Raw genomic sequence first — 17,739 nt, 5'->3', positions numbered from 1 at the left:
GGTCATTGATGTGGCTCAGGGTCATTTGGGGATAGGAAAAGACCACTGTATGAAAACAGATCTCACCATAATGTTTCCCATTGTATGGAATGATCAACAATCATGACAGTTAATCCAGATTGTGTCAGGATCCAGCTGTTTCTTTCTTGGAGAACTGTTGAGTAAAGATTGAGGAATGCCATCACTTTTTCTGACTATTCACTGTCTGCCTTCTCCCTCCACGTCACTCTCCTCCAGACTCTGTTTTCAAATTCCCTGTTTCTTTGGCAACCGCACAAACAAAATGAAAAACTGCTTCCTAATGCAGACAAATTTAATCAGGTTGTACAAGCGAATATTCACAGAGGACACTGAAAGCATGTCCTCTGTATTGTTCAGTGGGTATTTTCTCTCAGTCTAAAGCAATGACCTTCTTTAGTTTCCCAGCAGCCTGAGGGAAGAAGCTCTTTCAAAGCATCTCACTGCTGGGCTAGTTTTTCCTTGAAGTTTTTCCAAATTAGGGGCGTGTCCAGAGGGGTGGCATGGGCCCCCCTTGAAATCCAATGGCCACCCCAGGTGCCACCCCAAAAATCCTAAACTGTAATTGGCTTTTTGCCCTGTCAAAGGTGAACCTTTGTTAAAAAACTACTATGTTTTTGCAAAAGGCTGCTAGTAGTTTTCTCACCCTGTCCTAACAGCATGCAGGAGTTATATTTCGCGTCATGTCGCATCGACCATGATCGCTCAGTGTCCACACTGCATCCGTTTTAATTCTTTGTTCTGTGAATTTCTGTTTCCCCTTCCAAACAACATGAAATAGTGCTTTTGTATTGAATATGTACAAACTTAAGTGTGGTGCTTTCTATTAAGGAGCTGTTTACTCAAATCACAACACAGAGGCTCGTCAATAAACAGCTCACGGTGAGCCAAAAAAAAAAAAGTTTTTCTCCGGTGTTGTAGACACAAGTCTCCATGTGAATATTTGCTCCCGTATCTCCCCTTTGCACAACAAGCTAACAAGCTCTGTTGAGTGACAAAACCAAGTGTTAGTGCCTAGTAGAGTTCCTCTTTCCTCGTTCTTTGTCCGTCTACGCAAGTGACAGAGGAAAATAGAAACAGGGCGTTGGGGAATGCACCATAATTAAGCACCGTTAAGTGTGAGCAAAATTGTCCTTTGTTTGAGATGATTACCTGTGGCCGCCATTGTTGTGTCAGCAGGCTAATGTTAGCACACTTTGGCAAACTCATAGCTCCATATTGCACATAAATTGACACAGAATGACCGAGATCTGAAGACACTTATGTGACATCCAAATAAGCAGTGAGTGTGTTATTTTCTTTAGTCCTTGACTAAAACAGCTTTATATGCAAGGCCTTCCTGTCCTGTAAACAAGATGTAAACACGGCTCTGACAACAACACAGCTGGCACATCTCAGGCTTCTCACTCATTGTAGACAGGCATGACTCACAGAGATATTTACAGCCAGCGAACTGACTTTGTTCCTCAGAATTCTTAGAAACTTAATCTCTGACTTTTTTTTATCTTCTGTACAGAGCCCCTGAAGTCCCTAAAAGAAAGAAAATATCTTGTGCGCACAAGATAGGCTAATTATAATTATCTCAAAAGTTAATTTGGAATTAATCTGCCTCGGCAAATAGTTCAGTTCAGCCTTATGGATAAATCAACATACTGAAATGTTATAACAACATACCTTAGAATATTATAAAAAAGAAGTTGCTGCATTAACCCACTGCAAGTCTAAGAGTAACATATTAAGGGTACTTAGAAAAATGAAAAAACTCTGTTCACATGTTTGAATACATGTTAATAAAGTAAGTTATCCTATAACTTGGTGAAAACGGGTTCTTTGAAGAGTATCTGTCGTTTATAAAAAAAATCACCCACCGTACAGTGTGTACCAGTGGTAACAATAACTAATCAAACTTATTTCGTTTTTTGTACCAGGCTGTAAACATTTATATTTATGCTGTAAAATCGTCTTTTTTGCCAGTCTGAAACTTCCGGTATTCCTGGAGCCAGCGAGCCAGCCTCAAGCAGCAGATCAATGCAGGATTTTGCACTTCCGGATTGGCTTCACTTTTCAAAACCGGAGGTTGCCGCTTGAGTCTAACCCTATAGTCTAACCATGTCACAATCATGGTGTACAGGTGTAGGTAGAAAGAAAGAAAATATCATTTTTAACAGAAAAGTTCATCAGAAAACAGTTTTGGTTTTTTTAAATTGTGAACACTTTATTTTGAAAAACGGAAGTTACCGCAGATTCGCAGTAGTATTCTCACACTAACTTCACCGACCCTCCGAAGCTATTCCTTGTCTTGTATTTTGTTTGCTCCCGTTTCATACACGTGTATCTCATTGCCAGTAAAGGTAAAGGCCTTAAGACTTTGGTAAATACAACTTTTGTTTGGAAACGGAGATTAAAACAGTGCAAACTCGGTCTCTGTCTGTTAATCCAGCTCATTACCACAGAGATCCTTAGCTGCTTCAGAGATTTATGGGCGGCTGACTTCACCGAAGTCGCTGTGTTATCTGCCTTCATGTGATATAGCCTAAAGCTACGATTCTTTAAATCATAGTGCTGTTGGGCTGCCTGTGAGCCTGTAACGATATATATGGTGCTGTTGGGCCGCATGAAAATCGGGCCTACCTAACAGGCTTTTATTCTGAGGCCTATCCAGTAATCACTATCTGCCGCCGAGGAGAAGAATAGAGACAAACAGATCAACAGCAACAATGGACCAGATAGATTCACAGCTACAATAATAGATCTTTATTGTCATTGCATTTTATACAACGAAACTCTGTAGGAGCAATCCAGCTACAACAGCATATAAAATATAAAATCTTGTACACATACACCAGCACACGCACTCAAACACAATGCAAGCACATCTCACTCATATCCACATTCATACCTGTAAATATTTGCGAAAGAATGTAATAAATACTCGTGCAAATAAATAAAAAAATAAGGAGCAATGAAGATAAGACACAACAGTTATTGTACTGAATCCGTGGGTGAGTTTTTTTTCTGTGTGTAGCATGTCCACAGTTCTGGGGGGTGGTGAAGAGGGGTGTGAGGGGTCCTGCAGGATGGTTAAAGTATGTCTATACCAACAGCTGATGAGTTGACAATAGATTGTCTAGTCGGCTATGATAAAGTCTAATATTAACGTTACAGCAACAGTAAATATGATGAAACAGGGAGGACTGATTATGTTTATTATAGAGGTAGAAGATAAGCAGCTTGAAGATTCACTGTATTACATCTATTCATTATTATGATACTATGAACGATAGTAAGGCTGACAAAATAGGGAGGGGGGATCCAGAGGAAGCTACAAGACAATAGAGCTCAGGAGCTAAGATGTAGGCTATGGTTAGTAACCCACATAGGAGGCCTACATGAAGATTAAGGCTACATACTGACATGCAGCAGGCTTAATATGATGTGAATGCACAGAGAGGGAGACGGAGGGACAGCTAGCTCAATGTGCCAGGTCCCCCTGCAGTCTAAGCTTATAGGCAATAGCAGCATAGCTAACTAGGAGCTGGTCCACATCTGAGCTAGCCCTAGCTGTAGGCTTTATCGAAAAGGAGCGTCTGGTAGTGACCAGTCAACATAAGGCTACTTAATGCCTCCCCCCTATTCGAAGCAGTCTAGAACAAACCGTGCCTGCCAACCAGGCCATTTTTCCAGCTGAACCTGGTTCCCGTTGCCATGGAGATGACGTCATGCTGCAGCACCGGGATGAACAGCGCAGCCGTGAAGGAGGGGCCAGACAGGAGAGAGAGAGAGAGAGAGAAAGAGAGAGAGAGCGGGGTGGAGAGAACTTACTACGCAGCTGCAGCTCCTCCGCCATTCTGCCAGAGAGAGACTACTGAACCAGGAGTGCCAGCACCGAACAACTGCTGAACAGAAGCCCCGTCGTCAGCGTCCCCTTTTTCTCTCTCTTCGTGAGAAACCCAACACCACGACGACAACATGCGCGAGATAGTGCACCTGCAGGCCGGCCAGTGCGGAAACCAGATTGGAGCAAAGGTATGAAATTACACAATGACAGCCGCTGACGTACCAGTGGGGGGTTTGTATGTGATAATACATGTTCATCCGTGTTTAAAATAACATGTTGGCTGAAAAGAGGTCGCGTTGTCCACAGGAAATCGTAAATAGGTCAACCTAGAGGAATGGAGACTGTTGTGAGGATGGGCGGTGGCAAGCCGAGACATCCCTGCTGATGTCGCTGATGCCAAAATCACGCACTAATGAATGTACGCGCATGTGTGTTCAGAGAGGGATCAGTACAAATGTAGGATTTGCATTGGTGAAGATTTGGAAATATTGTCTTTACATTCATACCAATGAAAAAAATCTAATAGGATTGGACTGGATTGGATTGGATTGAGAGGGGTGTGGCTCAGACACAATTCACTTGTCAGTCGCAGGTAGACATGCAACAAAACACACATGCACATAATGGTTCATATGTTCATTATGATCATTATAAACGCACAAAATAATATTTCATCATCATCCATGCCTCAGTTATAGGCTGATAGTTTGGATCCACCCATGCCTTAAGGTATCTGTGATCCGGAGGCCCCATGTCCCCATGAAACAAAATTTAGAGAATATTAAACTCATAGACTGTAAAAAATAAATGGACAAAGGCCGAGTGTCGTCTGCAGTGAGTCACTGCAGGGGGCTTTGACACATTTTTAAAATGGATTTAGAATCGGAGGGCAGAGCCTTGTTTATTCCTATGAAAAGCTGCTCAGTGGCGCATGAAGCAAAAAAAAAAGTCTGACTTCTACGTGTAAAAAGCACCCGGATCATTTGCGTTACTGGGGTCCATAGCGCATGCGCAATTGGAGTCGTAGTCCCGTGTATCTGATCTGCGTACATTATGCCTAAAAAATAAATCTAAAATGGGCTTTACTTGCCTTTTACAACTTGTAGGATGTAATGCTTTTAAAAAGGATTAATTTATCCTCTGATTTTATAGACGTCCCTTCCCTAAGTCAGCTTATGGGACAAAATATTTTTGGGCCCAGTGGGATCACGTGACGCTGGTTCAGCCACCATGGAGTCCCATCAATGGTGATCCCAATTTCTGAAAATGCTGTCTCACCCTAATTTTCAGTCAACCTAGCGGTAGGCTGAGGGCTGGAGCTGAGGCAGGTTTTTTAGTCTCTTGACAATTCGTCACACCACGCCCGCCTGTCAATCAGGACCGCTTCTCATTATGTTATAATAGTGAATAACACTTATCCTTCATTAAATCAAAACCGATGAATATCAAAAAATTCAACCTCCTACAGTCTGTGCCAATCGAGACGTGAGCTAATCAGACCTATTTGGTTTCTTGAACCAGGCTGTAAACATGTTAATTTCTGCTGTAAAAGCGTTTTTTTTTTAATGGGGTGTGTGTGTGACATCGTCTGCAGCCAGCCTCAAGTGGTCACTCTACCAACTGCAGGATTTTGCATCAATTTATTTTTTTAACACCAGAGGTTGCCACTAGGACTAACTGCGGTGTCATGATTTAGTTCCGAATGAAACGGGATAGAACCAATCACAAGACAGAAGGCGGGTCATTACATCCCTGATTAATTTGATTGGATCATTAGCTTCGACAAAGCAGTCTAATTGGTTGTGAAATAGGTAAAACGCCCTCGGGTGCAGGATGAGTCATCAGATAGTTGAAACGTTTTACAGAAAGAGACAAATAGAAAGATAAATGAACATTTAACACAGGATTACAACTGGGTGAATGTGTTTTTCATTTCAATTATTCTTTGAATTAATAGATTAACCATTTGTTCTAATGAATACTTGCTAGCACAAACAGATGCCTTCAGATTGCTCCCTTTAAGACACCTGGAAATCCACACATTTAAGGAGCTAGAATAAGTCATCTGTATTTTTCAGAATTCAGGAGCTCCGGATGCGTAGTGGCTGGTGCACACACGCCATGTAAAGAGGCTTAAGTGGGCGTCCCGGGCTCAAATCCTACCTTTGGGCACTTTGCTGCATTTCATTCCCCACTCTCTCTCTCTCTCTCCTGGATTGCTGACTCTATCCACTATCCTCTCTCTAGATAACGGCATTAAAAGCCCAAAAATAAGTCTTAAAAAAAAAAAAATCCTCAATCAAACGATTGTTTAATCATTTGTTTCAGCTCTTTGATGCTCACATAGTAAATCTGCGGGTGATTAACAAGTAGAGCAGATTGTAAAGGGCTTTAAAAATGCTGGCAATAAACATCATACTGTTTTGGGATATTAAAATGTCAGTAGATTAATCCTGTATCTATAATGTAAGCTTTTATTTCTGTATTCTGACCAATGTAAACTGTCGACCTTTCTGTAGTTCTGGGAGGTGATCAGCGACGAGCACGGCATCGACCCCACTGGATCTTATCATGGAGACAGCGACCTGCAGCTGGACAGAATCAATGTCTACTACAACGAGGCTTCAGGTATGTAGCTGCATCACCGCAAGTCTAGTGAAGCAATAGTGATTTCCTTTTTAGTGTGAAGCTTTGACGCATGCATTTGTGTTCAGGTGGGAAGTACGTGCCGAGGGCCATCCTTGTGGATCTGGAGCCAGGCACCATGGACTCAGTGCGCTCTGGCCCCTTCGGACAGATCTTCAGACCTGACAACTTTGTCTTTGGTATGTGATCAGTCAAGGACACAAAAACACATACGTAGGTTATCATAAATAAGTAAGACTGGCTTAATTGTCAGCATATAAGCAAGAATTGTTGACTCTGTATAAATACGTTCAGATTCTACCTGTTTCACTGACATTTTGACTAGATAAAAAAAGCGCACTATTCAATGGTTTGACCATATTTAACCATTTTCTTTCAGGCCAGAGTGGAGCCGGTAACAACTGGGCAAAGGGTCACTACACAGAGGGTGCTGAGCTGGTGGACTCAGTGATGGATGTGGTGAGGAAGGAGGCTGAGAGCTGCGATTGCCTTCAGGGTTTCCAGCTGACACACTCCCTGGGCGGAGGTACCGGCTCCGGTATGGGGACTCTGCTCATCAGCAAGATCCGTGAGGAGTACCCCGACCGCATCATGAACACATTCAGCGTGGTGCCATCTCCTAAGGTATGGCGATCATGTTGCGTTGGTTTGTATTTTGTTCCTTTTCTTGGTTTTTCCTCCCTGACGTTTGTGTGATTTATTTTTATTTTTTGCTCCAGGTGTCTGACACTGTCGTAGAACCGTACAACGCCACCCTGTCTGTCCACCAGCTGGTAGAGAACACTGATGAGACGTACTGCATCGACAACGAGGCCCTGTATGACATCTGCTTCCGCACCCTTAAACTGACCACACCCACTTATGGAGACCTCAACCACCTGGTCTCTGCCACCATGAGCGGGGTGACAACATGCTTGCGTTTCCCCGGCCAGCTCAACGCTGACCTCCGCAAACTGGCCGTCAACATGGTGCCCTTCCCTCGTCTGCACTTCTTCATGCCTGGCTTCGCCCCGCTCACCAGCAGAGGAAGCCAGCAGTACAGAGCTCTCTCTGTGCCTGAACTCACCCAGCAGATGTTCGACGCCAAAAACATGATGGCCGCCTGCGACCCCCGTCATGGCCGCTACCTGACAGTTGCCGCCATCTTCCGCGGTCGCATGTCCATGAAGGAGGTGGATGAGCAGATGCTGAATGTGCAGAACAAGAACAGCAGCTACTTCGTAGAATGGATCCCCAACAACGTGAAGACAGCCGTGTGCGACATCCCTCCCCGCGGACTCAAGATGTCTGCCACCTTCATCGGAAACAGCACCGCCATCCAGGAGCTGTTCAAGCGCATCTCTGAGCAGTTCACCGCCATGTTCCGCCGTAAGGCCTTCCTTCACTGGTACACCGGAGAGGGTATGGATGAGATGGAGTTCACAGAGGCCGAGAGCAACATGAACGACCTGGTGTCTGAGTACCAGCAGTACCAGGACGCCACGGCCGAAGAGGGAGAGTTTGAGGAGGAGGGGGAGGAGGAAGTGGCCTAAGGCTAAAATCTCTCATCATTCCTCATGCACTGCGTCATAACTACATCCAACCATCCTTCCACCTATCTGAATCCTACTCTGCCTCTTGTTCTCTTTTTCTTTGTTACACTCTCCTCCCCTGCCTCGTCTCCTATTCCTTCATTCTGTTCTCTTCTCTCCTTTCCTTCCCTTTGCTCCGCCCAGAATAGGATTCACAACACTTAATCTTCACTTCACACATATCAGGTAGCTAACACAGATGTGCTTGTGTTTTTTTGTCAGTAGTGCTGTGTTTATGTTAAACATTATGTTTCATAATTGGGCCAAGAATTCAATAAAGCTCACAAGGATATGATCACTTGTCTAATTTGGCATTTACTCCAATAAATTTGTTGTTTCAAACTCCTTCCTGTCTCTTCGTGTTTATTTTAAGTGTGATACTTTTACAAACCTGTGACTGTTTAATATGTAAAAAACATTGAAAACCACATTTAATTTAAAACAGCACAGACTACACATTAAATGTCAAAACTGACTAATTATATTGTTTTTGGAAATGTTAAGCCAATAATGAGGCAGTGGCTCATAGACTAAGTCGTCTCTCAACTGGTTCCACCCCCAGCTCTTGGACAATACACTTAATACACAAAACCCATAGTTACTCCTGCTGCAGCGTGTGAATGTGTATGAATGGGATTAGCTAATACTGATGGCCTCTGCCATCAGTGCATGAGACAGGGAGATTTCTCAGCTTCGACATGGGCCTTTGTTGTCTTTGTGCCATTTACAATCAATTACAGAGTTTCAATATTATGAAAATCAGAACACTTTGTTTCAATCTCTACATTTTAGACAACCTCCCAACATTATTGGAAACAGGTTTGTAATAAGAATTTAATTATGTTGGAAATGTGACCTGCGAGGGGACTGCAGTTATAAACTAGCTCTAAGCTAACTGTGGTACAATGCATCAAATGGCATCATTTGTGTGTTATATTGTACATGGTCCCTTTAAAAATAAAAGAAATAATTTAAAAAAGAAATTTCATGTAAATAACAAGACGACAGATAAATGATGTGATGCTGAAATATGTAGTCAAAATAAGGTCAAGAAGAGAATCGACAGCATTTGATGACGCCCTATTTGGATTCCAGTTTTACTGGTGACTTGCAGAAAGACAAACCAAAATGGAGAACCAGCTTTAAGAATTAAGCAGTTTTGCTCTAAAACCACAAGGGGGCAGCATGAGATCTAAAAACCTGTTAAACCCACTGCTGCGTAACGACATGTAAGACACCCTTTTTTAAAGGAGAAGTACAGATTTTAGCAATCAGCTTTTCATATATACCTCAAAGATAAAAAGATCAGACATTGCATTGATTCCTCATCATTAGCTCCAGTGTTTTTGATATACTTGAAAATAGCCAATAAGTTCATAGACCATGTGTCATATGGAGCTCAGTATTAATAACAGTTCCTGTTTATGACGTGATCAGGAAGAAGTGGTTCTGGCAGTAATGACAAATAAATTTGAAACCAAACACGGAAGAAAAGAAAGTAATTTCTTTGATGAGAATCTTCCTGAGGTCTCTGAACAGGTCTTTATGACTATCTATAACTTCATATTAGCAGCAGCATTGCACAGTTGCTTTGGATTTTTTTAGTTTTTAGTATACAATTTTATACAGAAACCCAATGGACTAGTTTAAACATTGTATCATTGTCTTTCTTTATTCAATGAGCAGCCCCTCGTCTCGGGACACAGAGGGTACACTCACCTACAAACACAATCTGAGGACCTCTGTACATAAGTGTTTATATAAGAATTAAATATACAAGTTAAATAAACATAGATATTTGATATTTAATGATTGTAAAAACAAAAATTGGGAAGGAATGCAAAGAAAACAGAGCTACTCCTTTTGTGTTGTTGATAAAAACAATGGATTGGGCAATTATTGTTTATGAAATATGGACATTGATCCAGATATTTAGAGAAAGTTCTCATATTTCCTTTTTGTTTTCTTTAAATTATATGTTGGGAACTTTTGCCTTTAGTGGAAAGGACAGCAGAGGAGAGAAAGGAAATATTGGGAGGACAGAGTGGGTGTTGACATGATGACATCACTACAAAGAGCCGAGGTCGGATTTGAACCCCCAGCCGCTGCGCGATGACTTTCAGCCACTGTACATGGGGTGGCCAACATAACCCATAGGCCATCAGCACCCCAAGTTCTCATACTTCTATGTATATATTTCTATATATTTACGAAAATAAACTGAGATCCATGTGGGATCATTTCCTAAGTTAGAGAAACCTTCAGGTATCATGGTGGGGGTGAGCTCGAGCCTAACCAGGCTTCTGACCCTGGCTCTCTCTTCCCTGTTCTCTTAGTAACATTATCCTTAATGTTTTTCATTTTCTCTTTTCTTTTTGGGGATGGAGGATGGCTTTACAGGGCCCTTGTTCTATGATCGGGCACGGTGTCATAAAGGCAGATGCTTCAGATTTGTTTGCCCTTTGATTGAAGCTGCAAATCTTTAAAATATATGAGAAGGATTAAGTTCAACAGTATAAAGTAAAATATAATATATAATATAATATATATATAATATAATATATAGAAGTGATAGCCATATAAAGAAGTGAGCTTATAGCGTGAGAGGTTGGAGAGGTGGTTTTATAACGCACTTAATGCGTGTACACACACACACACACACACACACACACACACACACACACACACACACTGACAGAATACATTAACCAGTGATCAGGAAGTGTTCCTTCACTTCACTGCTGATCGTGCAGACTGCTGCTGCTGTCGTCTGCCTTACTTTACATCACTGCTACATCAGAGGAATGACCTCTATACAGCAGACTGCCTGAAGACCTGCACCCTCCTGGACTAACACATGGACACACACACGTCCTGACAGCATGGGCTCCAGACTGAAGTAAGTTAATCATGTCGTTTTTTCTCGTCTTCCATCTTCATAAGTCTGCCCGTCTCTCTGTTCTTGTGGTTTTTATTACTTCCTCTCACAACTGCACAGGAAGTTTCCTGTAGCAGCTCTGTTGCCCTTAATGTGATGCCATACTCTTCATAGTAGACCTGTGTTTTAAGAAACGGCAAAAACTTTGATCTGTACCTGTTTCAGAAAACAATTTGTTCAATATTTCAATTAATTCACGCTTGTTGTAGAATTATCTTCTGACCCATCGCGGTCAACCTATCACACTTGTTCTTTAAAAAAGCATCTAAGGCAATATGCAGCATCTTGTACGTTTTTTGAATCAATGATTTAAGTGATTGGCTGAATGTAAGTCAGATTTTGGTAACATACTGTCAGCATTATCTCAAATCAGCATTGTGAATCTTTTTCCTGTCAGACCTAACCCTGAGCAAACCTTCTACTGGTTCTTTGAAGCAGCATGTCCTGTAGCCAGAGACAAAGGTGAGTCCACAGTCTCCTCTCTCAGCGTTGAATGTGGCTTCTAAGTGTCTAACCTCAATGACCAGCTATTTAATCTATTTCTTAAGCTTTTTTCTGCGGGAGGATAAAACATAAAATCTACCGTAGAAATCAAAAATGAGGATACACAGAACTTAATTCAGATTTTTGATTTGACATTTCTGTCATACCTTAAATGGTGAAGATTTTTTAAAAACAAAAACAACTTTTACAGGTCCCATATTATATATAATATACTTAACCATGTTTTTATACTTTTATATGAATCCCAAGGCTGTCGACCACACCCCCAATTATATGAAAAGTCCATCCTCTCCGTCTTTAGCCTGCTCCACTTTTCAGAAAATGTGTGCTCAATCAGGCCATTTGAGGATTTTCCTTTGTGACATCACAAAGGGCAGTAACTCCTCCCCCAGGTGGGTGACACTCCCACAGCTAGGTGTTTGTTCTGCCCTCTGAGTCTGCCTTCTCACCGTAAATCATAGGGCACGATGCAAGAAAACACGAGTCACATCCCCTTTCAGAGAGGGGGCGTGGTCAGACACAGCTCATTTACATTTAAAGCTACAGACACAGAAACAGCCTGTTCTGAGCAGGGCTGAACTAGAGGGGTTTATAGGCATGATACAATACAGGACATGTTTTGGGGGGCTCTGAGACCAATTTAAATTTGTTGAAAGAGTATAATATGTGACCTTTAACATTCAATTGTCATCTGAATCAAAAAACAAAAAATGTAATTATTGAATTAAATTCGAATGAAATGATACCGATCTTGAATCTGCCCTTATTGACAATCAATTTAAAGGAAGAAATTAAGAGAAATGTTGCTCCAAAAACCAACGTTTCTAGCAGGGCTTCCTTTCACTTCAACTCTATATGTAATGTCACAAAAGTCTGCAAAATGTGATCCCTGAACCAAGAAAGAGCAGAGCATTATCATAAATCTTTTTCAGTACAGATTCCAAGAGTCCACTGAGCTTTTTAAGAGCTGATACTATTCACCCATTGATTCAGATGTGATTCAGATTTCTGTGAAAAAGAAAAAAAGAAAAAAAAAGAAAAGAAACCTATCAGTCTTTATGACTCACAGCTAAAACAATGTTTTTTCAAAAATATTTTTTACCCTCTTACTTCTATATGCTGTGAATTAAACCATTTAATTCCACTGTGGACATCAATGGGTTAAATATGCAATGGTTTTTTATTGTCAGCAAGAGAGAAGTTAAATTAAATTGTTCCTCAAATTCATTATTCATTATCACACACTCCACCTATCTATCTACCACCTGAGACTGTCTTCAAACACACATATGATGCTACATGTCATTAAATGATTCGATGTAATACTGGAGATGTGTCTGCTGAACTGAGAGTTTCTCACACTTCCTGTCATGTGACCATGAAAAACCACACAGCCTGTTTGGGTCTCACTTGAACCAGATGGGATGGCATGTTGTGGTGATTTAATAGACTGAGCAGCTGTGTGAGCTGAGGAGCTTAAACACACTACAGATGTTTTAATTTAATCATAATTACATTTTCATTGTTGTTGTTTTTTATCAGTTTTTGCCAGATATTTTTCACTCATTGTTACCTGAATTAAAATGCACTGTACTTTTCCAGCAGTGTTTCTCTTCATCTTGAGTCTGTTTGGAGTATTAGTAATGATGATTTGTTTATTCTTTTTTTTACTGTTACAGATCCTAGTGTACTGTTTCAGTTTCCTGAGGATTTCAGTGATGAGGTACCCACTCCTGTTTCCTGCATGCTTCTGGAAATACAGTTATGTGCTATGCTATGCTATGTGTTATGCTATGTTATGCTATATTACAGTATGCTATGCTAGCTGTGTTGCTTTAGGAGTGGCCATAGTCAGATCAGAATGAAATAACTCAACAGCTGTTGAATGAATTGATTGATATTTGATGCAGACCTTCGCATCTCTAATGAATTTTTCTCTGGCAACATCATTGGTCTTTTTTTTTTTTAAATTGTCCAGATTTGTGCATGACCAAATACCCTTGAACCTACTGATGATCACATTAGATTCAGCTACTTTGTGTTAAAAGCTTATTACACAATATTTCCCTACCTTAATTAAATTAATTTCATTTGAATTGTCATACATTAAAACAGACAGTGTACAGTCAATGCAATAGTATAATAGCCTCATTGTAAGATTTTGCAATTGGCATGTTGACTCGACTCGAGCACCCATGTACCTAATTACAGCTTCACAGAGTTCTCACTCTTCACAGAGTTCTCACTCTTCACAGAGTTCTCACTCTTCACAGAGTTCTCACTCTTCACAGAGTTCACACTCTTTAAGTGTCAATAATCAAATGTAAATGCAGTCAGTCCTTCCTTTAGGGCAGGTTGACACCAGCGTGTTTCAAACACAGATAAAATAAATAATGGAAGCAGCACTCACATCACAATCGATTTGTCCACTGCCTTTTTGAAGCCTCAAGTTTTCAGTGTTTTGCCATTTTAATGTTTTGACTACATGCAATTTTGGCTTGCAAATTGAACTGCCTTTTTAACAGTATCACCATTTGAACAAAGAGAGACATCCAAATGGAAGGCAATATTCAAGCTTTCCTTTTTATTTTGACTCTTAATGAGTCGAACTGAAGGAAGGATAGCTTAAGCTATTTTCCATTGCATAGTTTTTTTAATTTAAAGATTGTTTTGGGGGGCTTTTTGTGCCTTTATTGGAAAGATAGGACAGTGGATAGAGGTGGAAATCAGGGAGTGAGAGTGGGGATTGACATGTGGGAAAGGAGCCACAGGCCGGACTCAAACCCGGGCCGCCCGCTTTAAGGACCACAGCCTCCACACATGGGACGCGTGCACAAACCATCGTGCCACCAGTGCCCCTTCCATTGCATAGTTACACTGCATGTTGTATTGTCAGTTGAATCCATTGCAGTCTGAATTAAGAGGCCAAAAAGCTTCCACTACAGACGTTAAGACATGTTAGGAGACTTCAGACTCCTGTAACAAACACATTTCTGTCAACTCTAGGAGTGCTGTCAAACATTACCCAGGTTCTGCTTCCCCTATGACATACAAAGGTGAGTAAATGTTCATAAAATAATTATTACTTTATTTATGTCAAAACCTAGCTTGACAAATAAATAAAAAAATACAAGCAGCAAGGAAAATTCAAGAAATGACAATAAATAAGAACAATAATACGAAATGATGATGAATGAAAATATTCAAAAGAAATAATGAGTAATACCAGAAATTAGGAGAAAAAAACAGAACACTAAATAAAAATAAAAATTAAAAATAAGGTAAAAACATAAACAGCAGTATCAATTTGAAGTCCAGATCATATCAAATCACTTTGGTAGTGATAAGTGTTATTAAAGATTCTGCCAGCCTCGTCTCCTCACACTTGGATCCATAAATATTAACATGAATCATATAACTAACGGGGAGCCATGAATAGAGCCAACATTTGTGTGATGTCATGGCGTCCGATGAAACGAGGAAGAAGGCCGTGGATTTATAAAGGCGTTGGACAAGAGATTTTCTTTGTTTTTGTTTGTTGATGTTGGGAATAAGGATAGTCTTTATTGCCTTCTTAGTCCTTTACTCAATGATATATGACAACTAGAGCTGTTAAACGATTATTATTTACTTATGTTTGAAATGTCATTATTATTTCATTATTAACTAGTTAATATTGACAGCTCTAATTACAAGCCTCTCCTTTTCTCTCACTGTCCCCCTCCTTCTACATTCATCCACACAGAGTGAGGGAGGGAGTGGCCGTGCAGCACTTTACTTTTGTTTTGACTGACATAGAGGGATGCCAGCGGTTTGGATTCTGTCGGCTCACCAACAGCACAAACACCTGCCTTTGCATACTCAGGTATCTATGAAGGTGCAAGAATCAATGACTGTGTAGTAATATGGACAGCATGCTTCACTCTCCATTGGTGCTATAAAATCGAAGGCAAGATACGCCCCGCAATATGCGCTGACATATTGTGCTGGTGACGACATTTGAAACCAAGACATGCACAGATGGGAGGGGGGTGGTGGAAGCCGCAGAATTTACACCACACCCTTTCCACTGACCAAAGCACACATTCCCCTGGTCAGTACAGAAGCACATTACATTCACAAATAAAAATATTTATAGATTTTTTCATTTGTGGAGTTAAGGTATTACACTATGCAGGTTGGTACGGTACACAACAGAACAGATTCTTGTGTCAATTTGGCACACACCCAAGTTGCTCCGTCCATCTTCATATACAGTCCATGGTACAAATATTACTGAATAGTGCATTGAAAGAAGCCAAGTGAACCAAACCTTCATCACTGAGTGACAGCCATTTTAAATCCATGTGATTACAGCTACCTTCCCTGGTTTGAAGTGTTTTACAAACTTCTCAACAACTTGGCTGACTACCTCACAAAAGGACAGGTATGTTCTCATTTCTCACGTGTAATCTTTTTGCTCTTTGAATATCTCTGCACAACATTTTGAGTTACCATGACAATCTTGATCTTCTCAACAGACCAATGAGATGAAAGCGCTCTTGGCTGCACTCTACAAGCAGCCTGTACCGCTTGTACCAGGATGTGTCACTCTGCAGATGGTAAATCTCCACTTAAGGCTCATTTATGCTTTCTTTACATGCGAAAACAGATACACACATTTTAAATAATATAACCATCACTACCCACATCCTCTTACATGTCCTTTATGTTGGGGTGGACGTTAAAACATTCATCCACTAGAGGGTGCAGCCTTGAACAGACCTTCACCTCTTCAGTATCTGGCTGCTCTCCAACTAACATTTATTTCCCGTCGAATCTCCACCCAGCAGTTCTGTTGTATTTGTCTGTCCATGTGCCATCATTACATCGTACATGAACCCGCTCGCACAGTCTTTCCTCAAAGAGATACGGTATCTTCCCAAGTATTCTTCTGCGTTGTGTTTTGCTGGTCTGACTTAAACGGTTAGCTACACCGCTTAACACTGCCCCCATGATTTCCAGTGGTATTGTGACATTTGGTCCATATCTGTAAGCTTCCAGAAAACGTTCAGAAATACGGACAAAATGAATGCAGAGTACTGACAGAACACTCCATCCGTATATGTATCTGACGAAGAGCATAGTTGAGCCTTTAGCTCATGAAAACCAGGAGTCATACTTGAGGCTGTATTGTCAGTGGTTAGTGTGTTGTGTTTTCTTCTGAGGGAGAGCAGCTTTTGGTCAGCACAGAGGTGTCCCATCCTGTTGGACACCAAGAGGAACAAGAGGGGGTGAGTCCCATAGGAGTCCATGTGCCTGAGCAGTTACAGACTAACTCTGAGAAGCTTGGTGGCTAAACCTGATGTCTGTGGACTTGTCACTAACTGCTCTAATGAAATATGATTTACATACTCTGAACTAAAATTTAAGTGTTAACTCTCTAACACATGAATTACCCATTAATCCACTAATTTTAAATGTTCTGTTTTATGTCAAACGCCTACTTGTGGCTCTAATTCAGTGCTGGTTGTATGATTTGGATGTTTGCATTTTGTTGACGGAGGATTAGGGCCACGTTAAAAAATCTTAAAACATGTTAAAGTCTTTTCCTCTGCAGACAACTTCCATCAACAGTGTGGTTCTTTCTTCAGTTTCTTGCAGTATCTTTTCAGGGTGCTGATATTTTATGACAATGTGGAGATGATGATGTGCCAAAAGCATGTTTAGTTTCATATCTGCATAAGTAAAGCCCCAACACAACTATTTGTGTCTGTTATCTGCACTTGTCTGCCTTGTTAAAGTGTCTCATGTGCAGAGACAGTTTGTGTCCTGTTCATAGATCATTTTACAGATAAACAAGTTCTTGCAAGTTGAAGTGAAAACTTCTCTTGAACTGTTTTTACCGACTACACAAGGAAGTAGCCTATTTCCTTATTAGTGAACCCTTTAGGACAAGATGCTCCATGTTTGTCATTTGAGAACAGGATGCTGCTGCTCTTCTGATATAGACTAAAATAACGACTTTATTCTTTTATTCTTTAAAGACTTTAAGAGTTCTACTTTCATCATTTTCACGCAGGCTGGTCTCGAACTCGTTAATTTACGAGATTAAACTCGTAAATGTACGACTTTAATCTCAAAATTTAATTATTATTATTTTTTAACGTGGCCCTAATCCTCCGTCGTAAGAAAATAAAAAAGTATTTGCTCATTTGGAATCCATATAAATTGATTTGGGGACA

General features: G+C 40.7%; 2 protein-coding genes across 3 annotated transcripts in view; both read left to right on the top strand.

The window, feature by feature from the left end:
• The first annotated feature begins 3,826 nt into the window (after positions 1 to 3,826).
• Positions 3,827 to 8,418, top strand: zgc:65894 (uncharacterized protein LOC335798 homolog). The gene is made up of 5 exons (XM_020652927.2): positions 3,827 to 4,044; positions 6,376 to 6,484; positions 6,571 to 6,681; positions 6,882 to 7,126; positions 7,222 to 8,418. Exons 1-5 carry the CDS (start codon positions 3,988 to 3,990, stop codon positions 8,032 to 8,034), a joined length of 1,335 nt encoding a protein of 444 aa, XP_020508583.1. The 5' UTR covers positions 3,827 to 3,987; the 3' UTR covers positions 8,035 to 8,418.
• Positions 8,419 to 10,807: 2,389 nt separating this feature from the next.
• Positions 10,808 to 17,739, top strand: part of dennd1c (DENN domain containing 1C) — a 16,618-nt gene continuing 9,686 nt past the window's right edge. Inside the window, exons 1-8 of one of the 2 annotated variants that reach the window (XM_020652934.3) lie at positions 10,808 to 10,972; positions 11,409 to 11,473; positions 13,195 to 13,238; positions 14,522 to 14,571; positions 15,261 to 15,380; positions 15,872 to 15,941; positions 16,036 to 16,116; positions 16,723 to 16,788. In XM_020652934.3, coding sequence (XP_020508590.2) covers positions 10,956 to 10,972; positions 11,409 to 11,473; positions 13,195 to 13,238; positions 14,522 to 14,571; positions 15,261 to 15,380; positions 15,872 to 15,941; positions 16,036 to 16,116; positions 16,723 to 16,788 — 513 coding nt within the window. In that variant the 5' untranslated portion in view covers positions 10,808 to 10,955. The remainder of the gene's footprint in view (positions 10,973 to 11,408; positions 11,474 to 13,194; positions 13,239 to 14,521; positions 14,572 to 15,260; positions 15,381 to 15,871; positions 15,942 to 16,035; positions 16,117 to 16,722; positions 16,789 to 17,739) is intronic. The other variant, XM_020652935.3, reaches the window with a different exon arrangement.

Source organism: Labrus bergylta, chromosome 1 (genome assembly GCF_963930695.1).
Source record: "Labrus bergylta chromosome 1, fLabBer1.1, whole genome shotgun sequence".
Lineage (NCBI taxonomy): Eukaryota > Metazoa > Chordata > Actinopteri > Labriformes > Labridae > Labrus > Labrus bergylta.
Note: the sequence above shows the minus strand (reverse complement) of the source record. Positions and strands in the feature narration are given on the sequence as shown.